The 22,973-nt window shown below is 41.0% G+C and overlaps 1 protein-coding gene across 3 annotated transcripts in view; it reads left to right on the top strand.

Annotated features, from left to right (window-relative positions):
• The window catches only part of LOC144607338 (zinc finger RNA-binding protein-like), a 60,478-nt gene that overhangs the window by 14,973 nt on the left and 22,532 nt on the right, over positions 1 to 22,973 (top strand). Inside the window, exons 3-10 of one of the 3 annotated variants that reach the window (XM_078424091.1) lie at positions 2,783 to 3,038; positions 9,310 to 9,384; positions 10,524 to 10,647; positions 13,115 to 13,351; positions 13,839 to 14,083; positions 18,308 to 18,490; positions 19,663 to 19,897; positions 21,528 to 21,709. In XM_078424091.1, the coding sequence (XP_078280217.1) occupies positions 2,783 to 3,038; positions 9,310 to 9,384; positions 10,524 to 10,647; positions 13,115 to 13,351; positions 13,839 to 14,083; positions 18,308 to 18,490; positions 19,663 to 19,897; positions 21,528 to 21,709 (1,537 nt within the window). Of the gene's footprint in view, positions 1 to 2,782; positions 3,039 to 9,306; positions 9,385 to 10,523; positions 10,648 to 13,114; positions 13,352 to 13,838; positions 14,084 to 18,307; positions 18,491 to 19,662; positions 19,898 to 21,527; positions 21,710 to 22,973 lie in introns of all 3 variants that reach the window. The other 2 variants (XM_078424089.1, XM_078424092.1) reach the window with 2 other exon arrangements.

The raw sequence follows: 22,973 nt of genomic DNA, 5'->3' as shown, positions 1-22,973 counted from the left end.
TCTATTTAACCTACCCACCTGCAGGTCTTATTTAAAGGAAAGTTTAGCCTCTGGAGGAGACCCACATAGTCACTGTGCGAGCTATGTAGCATTGGAGGTCAGAACTGAACATGGTCACTGGAGCAATGAAGCAGCAGCTATGCCACCCACCCACCAAGCTAGTCGCTTGTATTTAGAAGCTTCTGTGGATACCCATGTTGGCCAGTAATGCCATATCTCCTCTGTACAAGTCGTAAACAGCTCATTCTGAATGTTACAGGCGTTCAATCTCAATGAAACATATATAAACGAATAAAAATTATAATTGAATTTTAAATGTATTTTTTAATAAAACAAGTACTTTCAAACTAATAGGGCAACAGTTTGAACAGACAGATTTCTCAACGTAAGTCCTGAGATATCTCCATAAGTTTGCACCCTACTGTTGATTCTGTACGGAATCGATGCTTTATTAAGTGGAAGATCTATGGTTTTCCTGTTCTTCCCAACATAGCACGTAATCTTGCATTTCACTATCTCCCATCTTTGGCCCATTTTCCCAACACGTCTGATCTCCTTTATGATTTTTTTTGTGTGCTCTCGCAATTTGCTTTTGTTCCGATCCTTGAATTCAATCAGCTTTGTAAAAGTTTTGCAGGAGGTGCCTGGAGTCTAAGATATGGAATTTGGAGCATATTTTCAGAATAAATTGTTAATATTTAGGACTGAAATGAGGTAATGGCCCATTTTGGGTTACACAAGGACCACCTGGGTGCAGATCCTCAAAACAGCCTTGGTCCAAACATGGACTAAAGAGCTGAAATACAAAAGTAAACTGAGAGTGATAATACTTGTTTGAAGAGAGTTTTGAATCGGGTGTGGCGTCAAGGAGTCTTGGTAAAAGTATACTCACTGGGGAAAGCTCCTCAATGTTTGGAGTCTAGCCCCACGTAATGAAGGCTTGTTGTTATGGAAGATCAGTCATCGCAATTCCCAATCATCACTTCACGAGTATCTTAAGGCAATATCCAATGCCGAGCCATCTTCATTAATGATCTAACTTAGAGGAATGCATGTCTAATAATGCTCAAGAGGCTCATTGTCATCTAGAGCAAAGTAGCTTGCTTGATTGGTAACCCATTCACAAACTTAAATATCCATTCCCTCAGATCTTCAAGTGCGTCAGAACATCCCATCACATTTGTGTTTCGTCACTGCCACAGCGTCCTGGTGGAAATGTACTACAGTCCTTTTTTATTGCTGGGTATAAATCGTGGAACTCGTACCATGCCACTGGAAGCACCCTCACCACAATGATTGCAACAGTTCAAATAACTAAGCATCTTGGGCGCTTGCCATGGATAGTCAATTCCTAAAAAATGAATTGAAATAATCAAGTCAGTTGAAGCTTTGGTATTTATGCTTCAAAACTGTATTTTCCACGCTGCTTGTCAATCGAAAGTTACAGTGAGTTAGAACTGCGAGTGAAATGTACTTTGGCACTCTCCATCAAAAGCTTGTTAGCTTTGTATAGAAAAGGGATGGAGTTCCTGGTGCCAGCCGGAGGTGGGCCACGTATACCTCCACTGAACGTGACCAAGAAAGTCTAAACTCTAACGTTCATTTTTCCAACTTGTCTTCAAGAGCAGCTAGTGGTGTGTAAAAGTGAAGTCAAGCAGAAGCCAATTCATCATTTCTCAACCAGTATTAAGAATAAAGTGTCTAACAATTAAACGTTCACTTTCTGTGAATTTTGTAGTTCATTTGCATCCCTACAAAATGCTGAAGGGGGGGAGGAATCTAGTTTGAAATTTGATACCTCTTTGAAAGTTGCTAGAAACATAGAACATAGGTGCAGGAGGAGGCCATTCGGCCCTTCGAGCCAGCACCGCCATTCATTATGATCATGGCTGATCATCCATAAATGGGTGGCCTTGCTATCTGCTGCATTCCATGGACAGCCATATGAACAGTGCAACCAAAGCCCATTCACAACTGGCGTCAAGTCGATTCTTCTTCATCACCACCTCATAGATTTTACCTTTGTTCTTTCCACCATTCTTACACCTCTGCAACTTCAAACCTGTTTCATCACTAACTGTTCCTCTTTCAGATGATAGATCATTGTTCTAAAATGTTAACTGTTTCTCCTTCTATCATTTTCGGTTTTTATTCTTATTTGCAATATGCTGATGAGTCCTGCAGCACGGAAACAGGCCATTTGGCCCAACAAATCCATTCCAACCTAGATGCCCCATCTTTGCTAATCCCACCTGCCTGTGTTTGGCCCATATCCCTCCAAACCTTTCCTATTCATGGACCGGTCCAAATATCTTTCAAATGTTTTCGTACCTACCTCAACTATCTCAATGTCAGCAAGACAAAGGAGATAGTGATGGACTTCAGGAAGTGAAGCGGTACACATACCCCAGTTTGCATTGATGGTACCAAAGTAGAGATGGTTCAAAACTTCAAATTCCTAGGAGTCAATATCACCAACAACTTCTAGACCACCCGTATTGAAGCAAAGAGCAAGAAAGCACACCAACGCCTCTACTTCCTTAGAAGGCTTAGGAAGTTCGGCATGTCCCCTACAACTCTCACCAACTTCTACAGATGTACCGTAGAAAGCATTCTATCAGGATGCATCACAGTTTGATTTGGGAGCAGCTCCATCCAAGATCACAAGAAATTGCAGCGAATACTGTTGTGCTGCCCTTTAAAGACAAAGTCTACTTTTAATTTCTAAATTCTTTCCCTTTTGTTTCGACTGACTGGTTTCTTCTGACTTTGTTTTCATTAGTGCTCAGCCTGCCACTGGCATTGCATATTCCCATCCATCCACGCCGGCCACTTACACCGTACAGCAAGCCCCACCAACGGCCCATGCAGTCACTGCAGCTTATGCTCCTGTGCCTGCCACACAAGCAGTAAGACCAGTGACCTCGGCAGCATATGGAAGCTATCCAACAGCACATTCTGTGGCAGACTACAGCTATGGACAGAGGCAACCGGAAGCTGCACCACAACAAACACCGGCTACAACACAAAACTACCAGGTAACCAATATAGCATTTCCTGCTCCAGAGTAAAGTCAGCAGTTTACCTGCAGGGCACCCTGAGGGGGGTCCTGTGTTTTGGAGGTAGGTTCTTCAATCATATTCTGTTATAATGCTTTCTGCTCTGTAATGGGAAATGCTAAACTATTTTGCCTGTGCCCCACCCAATGCAGTCATTTTGATTGGACCACTTGCAAGAATTTGGTCATGGCATGAGACTTGCTAACATTATTGTGAGGTTTTCTAATTGAAATAAAGCTATTGCATTTTGGTACCCACTGAAATGGCTGCATACCTTGTCAGTACTGTACAGGTAAACGCAAACTTTGGAATCGTCCACTGTCGAAGGGAAATTATGAAACAAATTGCTGTGTTTTGGGGGTTACTGTTATATGGATATTTCTGCTAATTTAAATAATGGTTACATGCTGGGGGGGGGGGGGGGGGGGTGGAGATGTAAAGGTTTGAGGTGATATAATATTACATCTGAAGGAGGCGTTGCGATTTCAATTAAAAGCTTATCATTTGAAGCAGAGACCAACCATTCATGAATAAAATTGGAAAGCAATTTGACCTGAAAAGATTATTTGAAATCTGGAATTATTTCTACAAATCTCTGTCAATTAGAAATTTCAAAACTGAACAACAAGCATTTATCAGGGGAGGGGACTGTGGAATGAAGATCGCTCCATGGAGTTGCAGATTAGCTGTGATCTAACTGAATGATGGAGTGTGATAGGGCCTGGATGGATCACTCTTATAGATCCCTTCTGTTCTGTCAGTTTTGCAAATCTCATTTATGAATTGTTTCCTCAGACCAATTTTTGAGATCTGCATTGTCTCAAATTACGTAAAGAACTGAAATCTGCAATGTTCATACTTATGCCCCAGAAATGGCAAATGTGCAATGCCTTAACTAAGTTTTTGTGAAGAGTTTGGTGTCAAAATATATTTGTTGCTATATTTTATTCGTTGTAAAGAGCAATTAAAAAATAAAAGTTTGTCACCTCATGTAGATTTTATTTCTTGCATTCGTATAGTTTCTGATTCTAGTTTTGGCAATACCAGAATTGATACGTGTGATAACCAGAGGCTAATCTGGAATGTCCAATTGGTGTGCGTTGCTTCCTTCTGTACAAATAGAAAACTTGTTTGCTCCATTTTAAATAACCTTTTAATTCTACAGTAAAGCAGTGTTTGGCTCTACTCAAAGCTGGTACGGTTTTTTCTTTAACTTGGTGAAGAATGTAATGATAGTAAAAGTAATTTCAATCTTTTGAATAAAATGCCGGTTCCAACAAAAATTGTGGTAATCCAGAACTAGTGACTGGAAGGTTACACAGCCGGAACTGATTGGAAACCTGTGGAATTGTCTTAATGAAATGTCTTGCAGCTGACAGGAGGGAATGGCATGCATAGGTAGTGTAACTGATGCCCTGCCTATATTAGTTTTGATATTTGTAGGAAGTAATTGGCCAACATGCTTTATTGTAAAATTGAATTAATTTCTTCCCATGCAAAAAATACTGTCTCAATGCATTGTTAGATTAAGTACTCTTTCTTTGTTTTGGAAAGCAATCTGCTCTGTTTGAATGGTTACTACGGGTAAGTCTGTAATACATATTACAGATGTATGTACCTGCATGTTTACTTTCAACAGGTGTACAAAAACACCCAAAGCCTGTGGCACTTCATCTTTTCCTAATCTCTGGCCACTCAGATAGTACATGGCCTTCCTGTTTTTGCCGCCAAAGTGGATTATCCCTCATTTTCCATTTATATTGCATTTGCCATGCATTTGTCCGTTGACTCAACCTGTCCAAATTGCACTTGAACCTCTGTATCCTCCTCACTGCTCAAACTGCCATCGAGCTTTATCATTCACAGATGTGGAGGTAATAGTTTTCTTGTTTGAACCATCATTGTGGAGTCCTAACACTGCACCCTACATTACCACACTAGTCACTGCCTGCCACTCAGAAAAGGACCTCTGTTTCTCAACTGCATACAGTTCTCTGTCCATGTTAGTGCATTATCCCCCAAACCCATTGCTTTAACTTTGCACACTAATCACCTAATTGTAATCTTATTGAAAGCTTTCAGGTTGTGTCCCATTAACTCTGTTAGGTACATTCTCAACAAAATTGTAGATTTGTCTGGCATGATTTCTCTCTCATGAATGACTATAACCGGTTATGTTATTGATTTCCAAATACTCTGCTATCACATCTTTAGTAATGAATGCTAACATTTTTCCCACAAATGTCTGGCTAACCAGTCTGCAATTTCTGTTTTCTTTCTCATTCTTTTAAACAGTGAGGTTAATTTAGTTACTCTCCAATACAAAAGAACTGATCTAGGAAATGTTGAAAAATGGTACCAAGGCATTCACTATTTTTAGGGCTACTTATTGGAATGCTGTCTATTAGGTCCTATTAATCTTTTGGTCTTTAATCCCTTAAATTTCCAATCCCAAATTTCTTAATATTGATTTCAATCAGTTCTTCCTTCTCACCGGGTCTTAGGTTATTTGTGTTCTTTGTTAAATATTTGCTGAAATGACCTGCCATTTCTTTGTTCCCCTTTATAAATTCCCTGATCTGACAGTAAAGAATCCACAGATGTCTTCTCTAATCCTTTTCCCTTCACATATTCATAAAAGCTTTTTCAGTCAATTATTAATGAAGCTTACCAGCTTGCTGTTGTGTATTTTCCTCTTTGTAATTTATTCCTTGGTCCTCTTTTTGCCGAGTTCAAAGTTATTCCCAGCCAAACGCTACTTTTATTGGGACACTTCATGTCTGTTCCTTGGATCTGATGCCATCCCTAATTTCCCTCCTTAGCCACTGTTGATTCCAGGTGAAGTATAGGAATTTCAGTGTAGGGAAAAAAACTGCAGATGCTGGTTTAAATCGAAGGTAGACACAAAAAGCTGGAGTAACTCAGCGGATCAGGCAGCATCTCTGGAGAGAAGGATTGGGTGACGTTTTGGGTCGAGACCCTTCTTCAGCTTTTTGTGTCTACATATAGGAACTTCATGAACTATTTTGTCCAAAAAATTAAGGGAATGAAGAGCTGATCCAAAATTGTTGAAGCCATATGGAGCCAGATTAAGTTAATCAAATTTAACTAATAGCTCAACACCAAAAGCTAAATGTTCCGAAGAGCTAACATCTTCTTTCTGATTTTCAAAGCATAATAATATAAATTACAGTGGCTTTCTCAAATAGCATGGGAGTGGCACATTTTTCAATTTCATTACCAGGAAATGGTGCAATTCAGATTCAAAATTTGGATAGTGGTCTTGTGTTTAATATATGTAACATTCAATTAACATCTTGACAGTCTGAAGAAAGGTCTCGACCCAAAACGTCACCCATTCCTTCTCTCCTAGATGCTGCCTGACCTGCTGAGTTACTCCAGCATTTTGCGATACCTTCTTGACCCACAGTATGTTTCTAAAATTTGCAAGAAACTAAGGCAAGTGCATTATGGAGTGCAAATGTTATTAGAGACTTAGATTGGTCAAAACTCAAAATGCACCAAGTGGAAATGTTGTGGAAAGAAAAACAATTGAAAGTACATCTAGTCTGAAAGCCATTTGCTTTGGAAGAGTAGAAAATCAAGCTGATCAGATTGTCTCTTTTCTTTTCTGTTTTGCAAAAATTGTTTGCAAACATCTTTGTGGTCCCTACCTACATCTTAAGAGTTAGAATGTTGGTGACTGAATTTGTGGGAATTCATTTGCAAAAAATAGAAGAAAACTATTCAAATGTGTGGTTTTAAAGAAATTCCAATTTGAAGAAGCTTGCAATATCTTATGCAACAATTAATAAGCAAAGGTGGTAAATTCTGACTCCAGTATTCTTGCTCCAGAAAAAAAAAGTTTTAACTTCCTCCTCCTCCTGCTTCTACAGCTGTTGTCGTTTGCAAGCAGCATTGTAGTGTGTGCCTGTATGATGAGTGTTGAGCTTTTAGTTGAGAAAGGTGAATCAAGAATCAGATGCTATGCTGCACAATGATACTTTGACGTGATGGGAAGCCTGGGGTGAGCGTTTATGCCTGAGCCTTGCACCCTGGGGACTGGTATTCATTGTACATGCTTTTAACATTATTTGGGGTGTATGTTTTTTAGTTATGTCAGTTGATGGATTCATAATTTTTAACTAGGGTGGCTGTTCTTAGCTTGTGCACACATTAAGACCAACATTAACAGTGGTCTCTGGAAAATAAGTATGTTGTTCTTGTTTCTTTTTACTTATTGATAGATCAAACTAATTGGATGTAAACTACCGCTAAAATTGTTCAACATTTTGGTAGCTTGAGAGTTCAGGCTTCTATGTGAAATGTGTTCATGTAGTATTAATATTTTCTAGTTCAACATCTGTTTGCCGATCCTATTGATGCTACAGAATGACTTGTGGACAAAGGGGATAAATATCACACTGTCAACTTGTACGGTCCTCATCAAGACTCTGATCTGACACATTGAGAAGAGCACAATGTTGCTGATGACTACTTAATCTCTGAACAATTTTATTCCAACACGAGAATACCTCAACATGACTAACCAAAACGGACCTTGTTTGAATATTGTATTGTAATTAATTTATTAGCCAAGTATGTAAAAACATACAAGGAATTTGATTTGCCATATAGTCATACCATAAAAACAAAAAAAACAAACAAAAAAACTTCCCTCCTTTTCTCCCGTGGTCGGGGCAGTCGAACCATTGAAGCTCCTGCAGCCGGTGATCAAAGTTCCCGCAACGGGGCGGTCGAAGCTCCTGCAGCTTGGAGCTCCCGAAGTCGATCCCTAATTTCTCCTCAATTTCTCCTCAAGGTATGCCATTACCTAACCAAGGGACTGCCAGCTCCGTGATGTTAAGTCCGCAGGCTCCCGTGGTTGGAGCTCCCAAAGTCGATCTCTAGCAAAGGGACCGCCAGCTCCGCCATGTTAGGCCGCAGTGCGGACGGAGATGCGATATGGAAAAGTCGCATCCCCTGCGAGGAAAGAGATAAAACTAATTTCCTCCTCCCCCCCCCCCCCCCACGCCCCACATAATACAAAACTAAAGATACACTAAAACATACATTTAACAACAGACTAAAAACAAAAAAGAAGAAACGGACGAGACAGACCGTGGGCGAGGCTCCAAATGGTTCACCTTATAGATGTGGTTACTTATCTGGGAAGCAAGCAATATCTTAACAGCATCATGACAACAGTGTATTAGTATCCCAGCATGACTATAGCAGCTGCAGTGATCACTTTGACTAGCGACCATCTACAATGCTAATGTTAGAGTTGTATATCTGGATGCTTATTATGAAAAGTGGTGGTAGATTAAACCTATTCTCTGCTAATAAATGTAATATATTTATTATGAATGTCACAATATTTCTTCAATGTTGCCAGATGTAACACGGCATGTACTATCATCTGCTTTTCTTATCATTGAATGAGTGTTACATGGACTATCAGACACTCATCTAATGTCCAATAGTGTAGACCTATGACAGAAAATAATTTATCTTCATGTTTCAACCACATAAGGATTGCAAACTCTGCTAAATTTTTTATTTGTTCAAAAATAACATTTAAACTATCAAACGGTGGCGCAGCGGTAGAGTTGCTGCCTTACAGTGAATGCAGCGCCGGAGACTCAGGTTCAATCCTGACTACGGGCGCCGTCTGTACGGAGTTTGTACGTTCTCCCCGTGACCTGCGTGGGTTTTCTCCGAAATCTTTGGTTTCCTCCCACACTCCAAAGACGTACAGGTTTGTAGGTTAATTGGCTGGGCAAATGTTTAAAAAAATTGTCCCTAGTGGGTATAGGATAGTGTTAGTGTGCGGGGATCGCTGGGCGGCGCGGACCCGGTGGGCTGAAGGGCCTGTTTCTGCGCTGTATCTCTAAATCTACAAAAAATCTAAATTCCAATCTATCCCAACCACCATCCATCCATTCACCAACACCCCAATCTAAACAATCAAGTATTTGAAAATTGTCTTCTGCCTTATAAAGTGAAATCAGATTAATTAGTCTAAGCAAGTTTGCATTTTGCTTAATTGTGCAATTTTAGATTTTTATCAAAATAGATGTTTTGTTTACACAAGTGTAGCCAGCGAAGAATTGTATTAAAGGCACTAAAGGAAAATCTTTTAACCCACATCAAGATCTTTACTGAATCTTAGTTTGTGTGTTTATATCTATATATATTTGGGCATTGATCTTGCCACGATGAATCACAAAGTTTCTTTCTGCAGCAGTACTACGCACAAGGAGGAAATTCGGACAAGACAGAGTGGGGGTGGATGACAGACTTGATCTATGGTTCACCTAAGGTGCTTGTGGAGAAAGCTTAATTAACTTTGTATGTAAGGTAGATAGCCGCTAAACTGTCAGCTCAGAACATTGCGTATCTCCTTTTTAATGCAGTTTTTAAAAATTAGTGTAAAGCAAATAAAGTTTAAGAATTGGATTTTGTTCATTTGCAAAACTCCTGTCTTTATTTTAAGAGAAATATATGCTTATAAAATGGACAAAAGGCACACAGCTGGCTTCTGTATGATTGTGCTTTTATAATACCAGTGGTGACCTTGACCATCTAAGTAATCAGCAACAAAGCTGATGGTGCTGGTCCAGGTCACGAATGGTATGACAGTTTCACCTGACAGGTACTTGGCCAAATTTACAACTGTACTTGGCCAAATTTTTGATAACTTTGACGTGTTATTTTTGCGGCCGTAGACTACTCTGCATTTTTACATCACAGTGGGCTTGTAAACAGTTAATAGCTGGTCAGTATTGTCTAGCCATATCTACTTATCAAATTCATATGCTCTATAAGAAATCTCACACTTGCCTCAATCCTCAGTGGTATGTGAGGTTCTTAATCCAAGCCAATACTTTGCTTGTCATGTCTGCTATTGTTAATTCAGTAATTCAGATCAAAACCCCCTTCTGCTCACTGTGTTTGTTAGACTAAGATGTTTAAATTCACTGGATTATTTATTTTCAAATCTCCAGATCTCCAATCCATCACCCACAGTTCAAATAAATAATTTGATTTTTACACAGACCATTCTATTACACTTTCTTACTAACACTTGAACCATGTTGGTCTGGTTCATGAATTGTGCACACTTGCACTGCAAAAAGGAATATGCACCCCGTTCAAATGGTTAATTAAAATAGTTGAGTGAGGAAATAGCCCACCCTCTCCCTGATGATAAAAAGGTGTGAGATGTCATCCTTCCTATGTGATGGCCATGGCATAACGCACCTTCAATGGGTGACTGCACGCATGTGGTGCACATGCCAGATGCTCAGAGTTTAGTGCAGAGTGTGAAAGGCCTTTGCAAAATGTCAACACCTCCTGGAATACACGTAGGATTCTTTTCGGTGGAGGATAGTTTAATGTGTGGTACCGTGCAGGTGTTGTGTTGTGGTCATTAATGTATTTCCCTTGTCTGTAATGTAGGACAGTTACAGTTACGCACGCTCCACAGCAACTGCACCGACCTACGATAAACAATATTATCAGCAACCTGTCTCCGCTGCTGCTCAACCCCAGCACACCGCCACTGATTCTTACTATCAGACAAGTAAGTGGCTTGTTTCCTACATTTAGTGTTACAGTGAGCATTAACTAAAATTCAGAACTTGGCTTCCTGACGACCTAGCTAGGTGAGCCTGAGCCTAATAGCTTGAAAAGGCTTCATGTTGCATGTTGGCCTTTGTTGAGCTGCATGATTTCAATGGTCAGTGTTGCTCTCCTATCACGTCCAAGCCCGCAGTGGAACACTTTTTTTTTTTTTGCATTCTGTTAATTAAAGTATTGCCATGCCCAAGCACAATTCCCGATTAACAAAGTGTACAGAAATAATCTCCTGAGACTGCATGCAAGAGGTGCCAGGTTTTGGTGCCATTCCACAGGTCAGTTGGTGCCATTCCACAGGCCAGTTGCTGGCATTCCACAGTCCAGTCCATTCCATGCTCTTGATCTTGTGGACTGGGGCGCGATCCAGGGGCCTCAGCCCTCGTCTTCATCTAGATGAGAGGGGATCTTATCGAAACGTATAAGATTATTAAGGGGTTGGACACGTTAGAGGCAGGAAACATGTTCCCAATGTTGGGGGAGTCCAGAACAAGGGACCACAGTTTAAGAATAAGGGGTAGGCCATTTAGAACTGAGATGAGGAAAAACTTTTTCAGTCAGAGAGTTGTGAATCTGTGGAATTCTCTGCCTCAGAAGGCAGTGGAGGCCAATTCTCTGAATGCATTCAAGAGAGAGCTGGATAGAGCTCTTAAGGATCGGAGTAAGGGGGTATGGGGAGAAGGCAGGAACGGGGTACTGATTGAGAATGATCAGCCGTGATCACATTGAATGGCGGTGCTAGCTCAAGAGGGCCGAATGGCCTCCTGCACCTATTGTCTATAGATGGTCCAGTGAACCAACGTCCCTCTCCTCGCCCGTCCACGTGTGTAGGCGACTGGTCGCACCCAGTCAGCCTTGAGGATGCGGAACGCACGAACCTGATTATCTCTTCTACTAGCCTTGTTCCTCGTGTCTGTCATTACTGGCTCCTTTCTCTCGGTCCCTGGTCTTTGGCGGACGGGCAGGGATCAACCTGGCGGCTTCCCCCCTCCTGGTCTTCTGCATCCCACTGCACGACCCACCTCCTCTGCAGGAGAAGGTGATGGGGAATCTGAATTGGCCTTGGTTCTCCAAAATTAAGAAGGTAGTCAAAACACCTCGCTTCTGATCAGACTCCTTTTGACCATTGATGAGGATAACCAGTGGTCGTGCCAGCGAGCCTTGGCTACATAATACTTCAGAGAGCAGGGTAACGTGGGCATACAAATGGTAGCCTATACAAGTTGGAATTCCTTAGCTGCTGGAATAATTTGTTTTGGCATTTAAAAAAAATTGTTGCATTATTAGTTCAAGCAAATGTGTGTTCTGATACATAATATTAAAATCATATTTGATATTACTTAAATATATTATTTTACAAAGACATACAATAATATAATATTTGCATATATAGTTGACTTTTTTATTTAAATCATCGAGAATTGCTCCAACATTTACAGTTATTGCATATCAATCTTAAATTTTCTGAACATAATATTTTTTAAATCATGACTAATTTTCCACCCAAAAAATCTGAAGAGACAATGTTCCGTGGGAAGATCAAACGCAAAATATAAATAAAAATAACCTCATAATTCTAAATAACAATTGGATTTCACACTTTTTCTAAAGGCAACATAGTAATATTAATAAGTGGTATTATGTCCCTCTCCTTAAGTTCCAGTACATCGTGTGACTTAAAAAGCGCAACATAATAAAAATTGTTTGCAACTTTGGATCTACTACTTTAGATGTTTAAATACGCGACAGTTTCTTTCAACAGTTTAATTTAATGTCACGTGTGGTGCAGTAATAAAAAAATGTTGTTGCGTGCTATCCGACTGCCCTATCTAGTTGCTCATCATTTAGATATAGTTGGTTTTAATACATACATTCTGACAGAGTAAGAGAGAGAAGAAGGTGTCTGAAGAAGGGTCTCAGCCCAAAAAGTCTCCTATTCCTTTTCTCCAAAGATGCTGCCTGACCCGCTGAGTTACTCCAGCATTCTGACAGATGATGGTGATCTCAGTTCATTAACTAAGTCATGCCAGTGAGATCATGCTGACACACCATCTATCCGCACACTGGAACACACTGCTGTGAACTGGCATTTCTCTGTAGACATGCCAATTAGCTGTTAAAGCATTTGGCCTAATGCACTAAACTTTTTGTGAGAAAGAGGGGCAAGGAACAGTGAGCTCATGTATATACCAATGAAAATGAGTATCCTTACGCAAGGACAAGAACAATATTTACATATACCAGTTCATATTTTGGTGATAATCAGACATGCTTAATATTCATGTTTGTGCCAAGAGTGGCACAAATGCATTTGAGTGCATTCTAGTCAAACCTGAAATTAAAACCGCCGTGTTTGCGTAATCAAGTTATGTCAACCAGTCAATGTTTTCCTCTTTTTTATTTTTGTCTTTCAGTAGCTCCAAAAACCAGTTTCAGCCAGACCACAACACCGTACACACAAACGCAACAGTCGAGGCAAGTTACTGCAATAAAGCCAGCACCTGCTGCAATCCCAGTCACAACGAGCTACACAGTGTATCCCGTGGTGACAACTGTGCAACCCACCGTGCAGCCCACTGCAGCAGTGGCCACCGCGGCTGTATCTTACACACAGACACCCTCGTACAACACTACACCTGTTAGCTATTCAGGTAAGTAAACCTCCTACTTGAATTCATCGATTATCGTTTTGGGATGGCACTAATCTATGCCTTTAGGACTCTTGAGCAAAATCATTATGCCCCTTTTGTGTAGATTTCTTTCTAGAGTTCCTATGCAATGTATATTATTTTGATGCATTCCTGCCTGTGTCCTGATAATTTTACAGCTCCTATGTAATTATACACCATATCCCAACACTTTCTGTGTTGACCAAGCTGATGTTTCATGAATGCAGAGTTGCTTATCACCAGTTGTTACTGACATGTGATAGGTTTTCCAGGTTTGCGTTCCCTAATGCAAAGCAGAACGACATCAGGAAGTGTTCTTTTGTTGGGAAATTAACACTAAACTAATAATCGCAAGGTTGAGGTATTTAACCAGTGACACTCTTACCACTTTGGACGTTGCTAATTAAACCATAATTGGCAATATTCATACTGTGAAGTGGTTGAAAGTCACCTTCACCCTCTCTCTTAGGATCAAGTTACTCTGGTTATGAAGCTGCTGTCTACCCTGCCGTTACATCGTATTATCAACAACCACAGAAGCCCCCCGCCACCACCTGGACAACCACTGGAACTGGGACGAGCAGCGCCAACACAGGAAGCACTTTCATCAAAAAACCTGCCTTCCAGAACAAACAGCAAAAACCAAAACCACCACCGAAACAACCACAGCTGCATTATTGTGATGTCTGTAAAATTAGCTGTGCTGGTCCACAGGTAATTGCTTTGGAAGGAACCTTGTTACTATCTAGATATTTATTTTAGGAAAGAACGATTCCTCTCTCTAAATCCATGCAATTAGTTTAGGTCCTACAAGCAACACTAACCTTAGTCTGTCTTCAAAACATTTGAGCATCTGTCTTTTTAATTGAACTCTTTATTCAAAATGATTCTTGTATCTTGCTAACCCAATTTATCCATTTAAAAAGCTTCACACCTATTTACTATTGTACTCAAAATCATCTCACAATAAGGGCCAATGTACTATTTGCCTGCAACATCTCTGTGTTAGTTAGCTTTCATTGACTTGTGTAAAGGAATGCCAAGGTATATTTGATCATTAATGTTTCAATCTCTAGCTATTTGAGAAGTACTCGGCATTTTGTTTTATCTTGATTAGTACGGGTGTCAGAGGTTATGGGGAGAAGGCAGGAGAATGGGGTTAGGAGGGAGAGATAGATCAGCCATGATTGAATGGCGGAGTAGACTTGATGGGCCGAATGGCCTAATTCTATCGCTATGATCTAATGATCTACCAAAATGGGTAACTTCATGCTTTTCAACTTTGTTCACTATTTGCCTTATTGCTGCTCACTCATCTGAACCTATCATTCATGTCTCTTTATAGAAAATAGGTACAGATGGAGGCCATTTGGCCCTTCGAGCCAGCACCGCCATTCATTGTGATCATGGCTGATCATCCACAATCAGTAACCCGTGCCTACCTTCCCCCCATATCCTTTGATTCCGCTAGCCCCTAGAGTTCTATCTAACTCTTTTAAATTCATCCAGGGAATTGGCCTCCACTGCCTTCTGTGGCAGAGAATTCTACAAATTCACAACTCTGGGTGGAAAAAGTTTTTTCTCACCTCAGTTTTAAATGGCCTCCCCTTTATTCTTAGACTGTGTGGCGCCTGGTTCTGGACTCCCCCGACATTGGCAACATTTTTCCTGCATCTGGCCTGTCCAGTCCCTTTAAACTAATGTGGCAGGGGGATGGGAGCTGGAGCAGAGAGACAGAGGGGTGTAAAATGAGGGTAGAAGCAACAGGTAGCAAGGTGAAAAGTAAAAGTGGCTGGCAGACAAATCCAGGGCAAAAATCAAAAAGGGCCACTTTTCAACATAATCGTACAAGGAGTAAGAGAGTTGTAAAAACAAGCCTGAAGGCTTTGTGTCTCAATGCAAGGAGTATACGTAATAAGGTGGATGAATTAAATGTGGAGATAGTTATTAATGATTATGATATAGTTGGGATTACGGAGACATGGCTCCAGGGTGACCAAGGCTGGGAGCTCAACATCCAGGGATATTCTATATTCAGGCGGGATAGACAGAAAGGAAAAGGAGGTGGGGTAGCGTTACTGGTTAGAGAGGAGATTAAAGCAGTGGAAAGGAAGGACATTAGCTTGGAGGAAGTGGAATCAATATGGGTAGAGCTACGAAACACTAAGGGGCAGAAAACGCTAGTGGGAGTTGTGTACAGGCCACCTAACAGCAGTAGGGAGGTTGGGGATGGCATCAAGCAGGAAATTAGAAATGCATGCACTAAAGGCGCAGCAGTTATAATGGGTGACTTCAATCTACATATAGATTGGGTGAACCAAACTGGCAGGGGTGCTGAGGAAGAGGATTTCTTGGAATGTTTGAGAGATGGTTTTCTAAACCAACATGTCGAGGAACCAACGAGAGAACAGGCCATTCTAGACTGGGTATTGAGTAATGAGGAAGGGTTAGTTAGCAGTCTTGTTGTGCGAGGCCCCTTGGGCAAGAGTGATCATAATATGGTAGAGTTCTTCATTAGGATGGAGAGTGACAAAGTCGATACAGAAACAAGTGTTCTGAACTTAAAGAAAGGTAACTTTGAGGGTATGAGGCGTGAATTGTCCAAGATAGACTGGCGATTGATGCTGAAAGGATTGACGGTGGACATGCAATGGAAGGCATTTAAAGGTCGCATGGATGAACTACAACAAGTGTTCATCCCAGTTTGGCAAAAGAACAAACCAGGAAAGGTAGTGCATCCGTGGCTAACAAGGGAAATCAAGGATAGTATTAAAACAAAAGATGAAGCATACAGATTAGCCAGAAAAAGTAGCATACCAGAGGACTGGGAGAAATTCAGAGTCCAGCAGAGGAGGACAAAGGGCTTAATTAGGAAAGGGAAAATAGATTATGAGGGAAAACTGGCAAGGAACGTAAAAACAGACTGCAAAAGCTTTTATAGATATGTCAAGAGAAAAAGATTAGTTAAGGCAAATGTAGGTCCCTTGCAGTCGGAAACAGGTGAATTGATCATAGGGAACAAGGAGATGGCAGACCAATTGAACAAATACTTTGGTTCTGTCTTCACTAAGGAAGACATAAACCGTCTGCCGGAAATAGCGGGGGACCGGGGGTCTAAAGAGATGGGGGAACTGAGGGAAATCCAGGTTAGTCGGGAAGTGGTGTTAGGTAAATTAAATGGATTAAAGGCAGATAAATCCCCAGGGCCAGATAGGCTGCATCCCAGAGTGCTTAAGGAAGTAGCCTCAGAAATAGTGGATGCATTAGTGATCATTTTTCAAAATTCTTTAGATTCTGGAGTAGTTCCTGAGGACTGGAGGGTAGCTAATGTAATCCCACTTTTTAAAAAGGGAGGGAGAGAGAAAACGGGGAATTATAGACCAGTTAGCCTAACATCGGTAGTGGGGAAAATGCTAGAGTCAGTTATTAAAGATGTGATAGCATTACATTTGGAAAGTGGTGAAATCATCGGACAAAGTCAGCATGGATTTACCAAAGGCAAATCATGTCTGACGAATCTTATAGAATTTTTCGAGGATGTAACTAGTAGAGTGGATAAGGGAGAACCAGTCGATGTGTTATATCTGGACTTTCAGAAGGCCTTCAACAAGGTCCCACATAGGAGATTGGTGTACAAACTTAAAGCACACGGTATTGAGAGTTCAGTGTTGAGGTGGATAGAAAATTGGTTGGCGGACAGGAAGCAAAGAGTAGGAATAAACGGGTCCTTTTCGGAATGGCAGGCAGTAACTAGTGGGGTACCGCAAGGCTCAGTGCTGGGACCCCAGTTATTTACAGTGTATATTAATGATTTGGACGAGGGAATTGAATGCAACATCTCTAAGTTTGCGGATGACACCAAGCTGGGTGGCAGTGTTAGCTGCGAGGAGGATGCTAGGAGGCTGCAGAGTGACTTGGATAGATTAGGCGAGTGGGCAAATGCATGGCAGATGCAATATAATGTGGATAAATGTGAGGTTATCCACTTTGGCGGCAAGAACAGGAAAGCAGAGTATTACCTGAATGGTGACCGATTGGGAGAAGGGGAGATGCAACGTGACCTGGGTGTCATGGTGCACCAGTCATTGAAAGCAAGCATGCAGGTGCAGCAGGCAGTGAAGAAAGCAAATGGTATGTTGGCATTCATAGCAAGAGGATTTGAGTTTAGGAGCAGGGAGGTTCTGCTGCAGTTGTACAGGGCCTTGGTGAGACCGCACCTGGCGTATTGTGTGCAGTTTTGGTCTCCTAACCTGAGGAAAGACGTTCTTGCCTTAGAGGGAGTACAGAGAAGGTTCACCAGATTGATCCCTGGGATGGCGGGACTTACATATGAGGAAAGACTAGATAGACTGGGCTTGTACTCGCTGGAATTTAGAAGACTGAGGGGGGGATCTTATAGAAACATATAAAATTCTTAAGGGGTTGGAGAGGCTAGATGCGGGAAGATTGTTCCCGATGTTGGGGGAGTCCAGAACCAGGGGTCACAGCTTAAGGATAAGGGGGAAGTCTTTTAGGACCGAGATGAGAAAACATTTCTTCACACAGAGAGTGGTGAGTCTGTGGAATTCTCTGCCACAGAAGGTAGTTGAGGCCAGTTCATTGGCTATATTTAAGAGGGAGTTAGATGTGGCCCTTTTTGCTAAAGGGATCAGGGGGTATGGAGAGAAGGCAGGTACAGGCTACTGAGCTGAATGATCAGCCATGATCATATTGAATGGCGGTGCAGGCTCGAAGGGCTGAATGGCCTACTCCTGCACCTATTTTCTATGTTTCTATGTTTATAATTTTATGCGTTTCTATAAGATCCCCTCTCATCCGTCTAAATTCCTGTGAATACAGTACAGTCCTCAAAATGTTAAGAGGTTTGTGTTTTCTGATGTATGTCTCCTTCTCTCCCCCCCACCCTCCAACCACCAAATTCCATTTCCCTCCCCCAAGACTTACAGGGAACATTTGGAAGGCCAGAAGCACAAGAAGAAAGAAGCAGCATTAAAGGGTGGCAGTCAGACTACCAGTGGACCACGCGGTGCTCAAGGCCAGTTGCGGTGTGAATTGTGTGACGTGTCCTGTACAGGGGCAGACGCCTATGCTGCTCACATACGTGGTGCCAAGCACCAAAAGGTACTTGTCAACAGTCACTGAGCGTAGAAAACGCTGAAAGTACACGTCACATTTAGCAACAGTTAAAATGATAGGTTAACGCATCTAGTCTCCAAAATCTGATAACCGCTTTAACCCCAGGTTGTTAATTTGTTTATTTTTCATTTTAGATGCTGTAGGTATTTGCTGAGTAATTCTAATGTTAATAATCTTGTTCAATGCCAAAACCTTGATTGGGATTGATTCATCGCTGGGTAATTGGGAAAGGTTCAGGTTGAAGTAAGATTCCCAGGTAATCATAACAATTAATGCATGCAGCTTTCTTGTTGCGTATGAGAGGCTAAATCCACTCTCTCCTGACCTTCAGCTCAGACTCCAGAGCTTGAGACCCTACTTCAAGAATCTTTGTTAATTGTTTACAGATTTTAAAAGCTTAATTTTCTCGTTTATTTCATTTGTAAAAAAAAAAAGTCAATTAATGTAGAATTCAGGATCCTAGTCTTGTGATGAGGAATCAATCATTTATAACTGAATGGGAGAAGAATGGAGCATTGTAAATATTTGGAATTTTTCACCACTGAAAATTGTGTTTGATTTGTGCTTATTTATGAATCGCACAAATGTAAAGACTAAACATCAAACATAAGGGGAAGGGTGGGGTGGGGAAATTCTCATTAAAATTAATAATAACATTGCATGGCAGGGACGGGCTCAGAGACATTTGTGGGCGAGTTATGGGGAAAACAGTCTTGTTTTGGAAATTTGTTTTGTATCTATGATATGCAGCAGAATGAATGGTGGTGAATCTGAAATTTAAGAACGTCAATTTGTGAGGCAGATTTGTACCTGTTGCCAAATCACTATTTTCTAAGTTTCCCATATTGAGCATTATGCATTGTCTCTCTTACATGCTGACGTAAAATCAGGAATGTTAAATCTGGCTCGCTATTAAATTGAATATAAAACATCCCTTTCATTGATCTAGGACATATTGCAGAATATACTTGTATATGATGCCTTTTTTTCCACGTCCCCCTGTAGGTGTGAAAGTTCTCAGTAAAGCGATGTGAAATGCTTTGGGAGAGTTTAAGTTTCTTCAGAACAAATGGCAACCTTTGTTCTCCAAGAGTGCCTCCCATTTTCTAATGCAGAGCTGAAATGTGTTTTAACTGTTCTGTGTTCCTTTGCTGCAGGTTGTTAAATTGCACACCAAATTGGGTAAGCCAATTCCCTCTACAGAGCCAGTGGTAGTGAATTCAACATCATCTGCAGTGAATAAAACAGTGAGCAACGCTGCTACCACCACACCCCCGGTACCAGCAGCCAGCCAAATACCTCCAAAGCCAGCTGCTGCCTTCACTAACAGCACAAGCAAGCCACCTACAGTAGCTGTGAAGAAACCTGTAACGCCCAAAATAACATTTGTTGGTATGTTAAAGATTTTGCATTGTTTTAAATGTGTTTTTTTGTTGCTTTGGCCTATTCTAAATCTGAAGGTTGTTACTCTGTTTCGCCAGATTGTTACTCTGTCGAATACAAGAATGATAGTTCCGTCTGCATGCATGGAAAACGGAAAAGTAGCAGTAGGCCATTTGACCGTTTGTGTCTGCTCCATTATTCAATAGGCTTCAACTAGTCTATCGTAGTCTACCATATCTTCACTCTTTCCCCATACATTGATGCCTTTTGTGTCTAGAATTCTATCTTTCTCAGATTTATTCTTCATCTTCTCAGGTAGAGAACTCAGTAGGTTCGCCAAACTAGGTGAAGATATTTCTCTTTGTCTCAGTCCAAATCCTGAGACTGATTTATGGTCCGAGGCCAACCAAAGCCTAACTCGGGGACATTGTGCTCTGCGCCCAGTTTGCTAGAATTTTGTAGTTTGAGATCACTCGTACTTCTAAACTATAGTGATCGATCCATTCTCTTCCAACACAAATCAAGAATCGGAATTGGTAAGCCTTTGTTGCACCTCTTCTAAGGCAAGTGTTTTCTTTCTCGGTAAGGAGTAGAAAAAAACTGAATAAAATATTCTAGATGTGGTCTAAGATGCTGTATAAACGTGGTGAGACATTCATGCCCACATACTCAAAACTACTTGCAATAAAGGCAAATATGCCATTTGCCTCATCAACCGTATGCTGCATCTGCATGTTTTATTAACTAGGGTTTAAGGATATATTTCCCAATCTATCACTTAAATAATCCTCTGCTCTTCTGTTCTATATCAGTGGATACCTTCCTATTTGCCTATGCTATTTTGTATCTGCCACATGCTGGTGATATTTCACCTCTTGCTGAATTCCCTTACTGTTTTTGGTACTTGTGCAAAGTGCTACACAGCATCTTTTCAATAGAATGAATGAGACCTGGGGAGATACTGAGCTGGGTAACTTAGTGGAATCATCTACATATTTTTGTGCTATATATTCTCAGAGGATTGTGTACTGTTATTTTAAGAATATGACTTTTTTTCCAAACTGGATTTCTAATACTAATGTACCAAAATTAACAGGAATCTGGTTTATATTTTTTAATTAGACATGTCCAATAGTCTGGAAATATCTGTTCATTACAAACTCTTCGTTAAGTGGCTATCTCACGATAATCCCTCTATATTGTCAACTCAATGGTGTTTTACAACTTGTTCAGCAATATTTCAACATTTTATTCATAATAAAATCGAGTAAACATGGTGAAACTGCATTGTGTATAAATGTTTTGGGGAACCCAAATTCCTACGGTGCAATGGAAGAATTTTTATATTCTGATGATTAATGAAGAGAAAAGACGTGGATTTCAGGGCAATGGAATAGGAGCGTTTTGCTCCACTCTGGAATAATATTGGTTTTGACTTTAGATTTACACTGTGTGTGTCGATGCTGTAAGTGTAGTAGTGAAGGTAGATCCTGCACCAATTGAAAAGTTCCAGGTCTCGTCGTGTGTTTGATCCCTTAATTTCTAGTTTCAGCATAATAATTGCATGTGGTGGCAAATACACACTGCATTCTGATTTATGTTTGAATAAGTTTCAAAAACTTCCTTTCCCAATTCAAAGGAGGAAGCAAATTGCAGTCGATGGGAAACAAAGTGGAAGATATTAAAGTCCCAAATGCAAAGCCGGAGTCCCAGATGCAGGAATTCAAGAGTGACCAGATGGCAGCAACAGTCCCAGCTTCCACTATCCCAGCGCAGCTTCAGAACGACGTACAGCCAGTGGGCCACGATTATGTAGAAGAGGTACCTGTTCTAGAAATTATATCTTCAATATTTATTCTTCAACGCTCTAGAGAAGGGGAAATTTGAATCATGATTTGAAAATGTTTTATATGTTTTTTTAAAAACTCTTAATGTACAAAATGAAGTTTGAGTTTGAGAAGAATTTATTTATTCATCAGGAACCTCCCATTTGTTTCACCCCTTCATTATGAAAACTTTCCTTTCTTCTAACCAATGTTTTCTTAAATGTGTTATTTTTAACTAAAGTTTTCAATTGACAAAACTGATAAGATTTCACCGTGTTGTAATAGAATAAGTGAAATTCAGTATCCCCTTTGATTATCCGCGGACCTCCTGTAGGTTACATAGTGATTGGATTTGTAGGAGTTTGTCGCCCAGCCCAATGGAATGGGCTGAAGAATGGTCCCGACCCGAATCGTCACCTATCCCATATCTCCAGAGATGCTGCCTGACCCGCTGAGTTACTCCAGCACTCTGTGAAACGTCACCTATCCCGTATCTCCAGATATGCTGCCTGACCCGCTGAGTTACTCCAGCACTCTGTGAAACGTCACCTATCCTGTATCTCCTGAGATGCTGCCTGACCCACTGAGTTACTCCAGCACTTTGTGTTTGTTTTTTGAAGGGTCTCATGATCAATATCGTCATCTGAAGAGTTCTATAGTGAGGTATTCAAAATAACTGGAGCTACAGGTGGGCAGCATGGTGGCGCAGCGGTAGAGTTGCTGCCTTACAGCGCCAAAGACCCCGGTTCAATCCTGACCACGGGTGCTGTCTGTATGGATTTTGTATGTTCTCCCCGTGACCTGCATGGGTTTTCTCCAGGTGCTTCAGTTTCCTCCCACACTCCTAAGACGTACAGGTTTGTAGGGTAATTGGCTTGGTGTAATTGTAAATTGTCCCTAGTGTGCGGGGATCGATGGTCTGCGTGGAGTCGGTGGGCTGAAGGGCCTGTTTCAGGGCCTTATCTCTAAACTAAACTAAACTACAACTGAGTGAGAGTCAGTAGAGAGCTGAGAATATCTTTGACTCTCCAAAATGTATATTGTGCAGCTTGCTTAATGCAGAATTCACCCTCTCCTCCTCCCTAGTCAATGTGTGCTTTAGGACAAGCCGAATTTCCAGCCAAACTATTAGAGTACAGGGCCAACACTGCCATCTATCTACCAATATAGAAAATTGTCCAAAGTAATTCCTGCCTACAAGTATGCACCTGACATCACCTGGCCAAGTATCTCCTTAGAAGTTGATTCATGACCCTTGG

Source organism: Rhinoraja longicauda, chromosome 28, assembly GCF_053455715.1.
Source record: "Rhinoraja longicauda isolate Sanriku21f chromosome 28, sRhiLon1.1, whole genome shotgun sequence".
Taxonomy (NCBI): Eukaryota; Metazoa; Chordata; class Chondrichthyes; order Rajiformes; family Arhynchobatidae; genus Rhinoraja; species Rhinoraja longicauda.
This window is presented reverse-complemented; position numbering and strand designations above follow the sequence as displayed.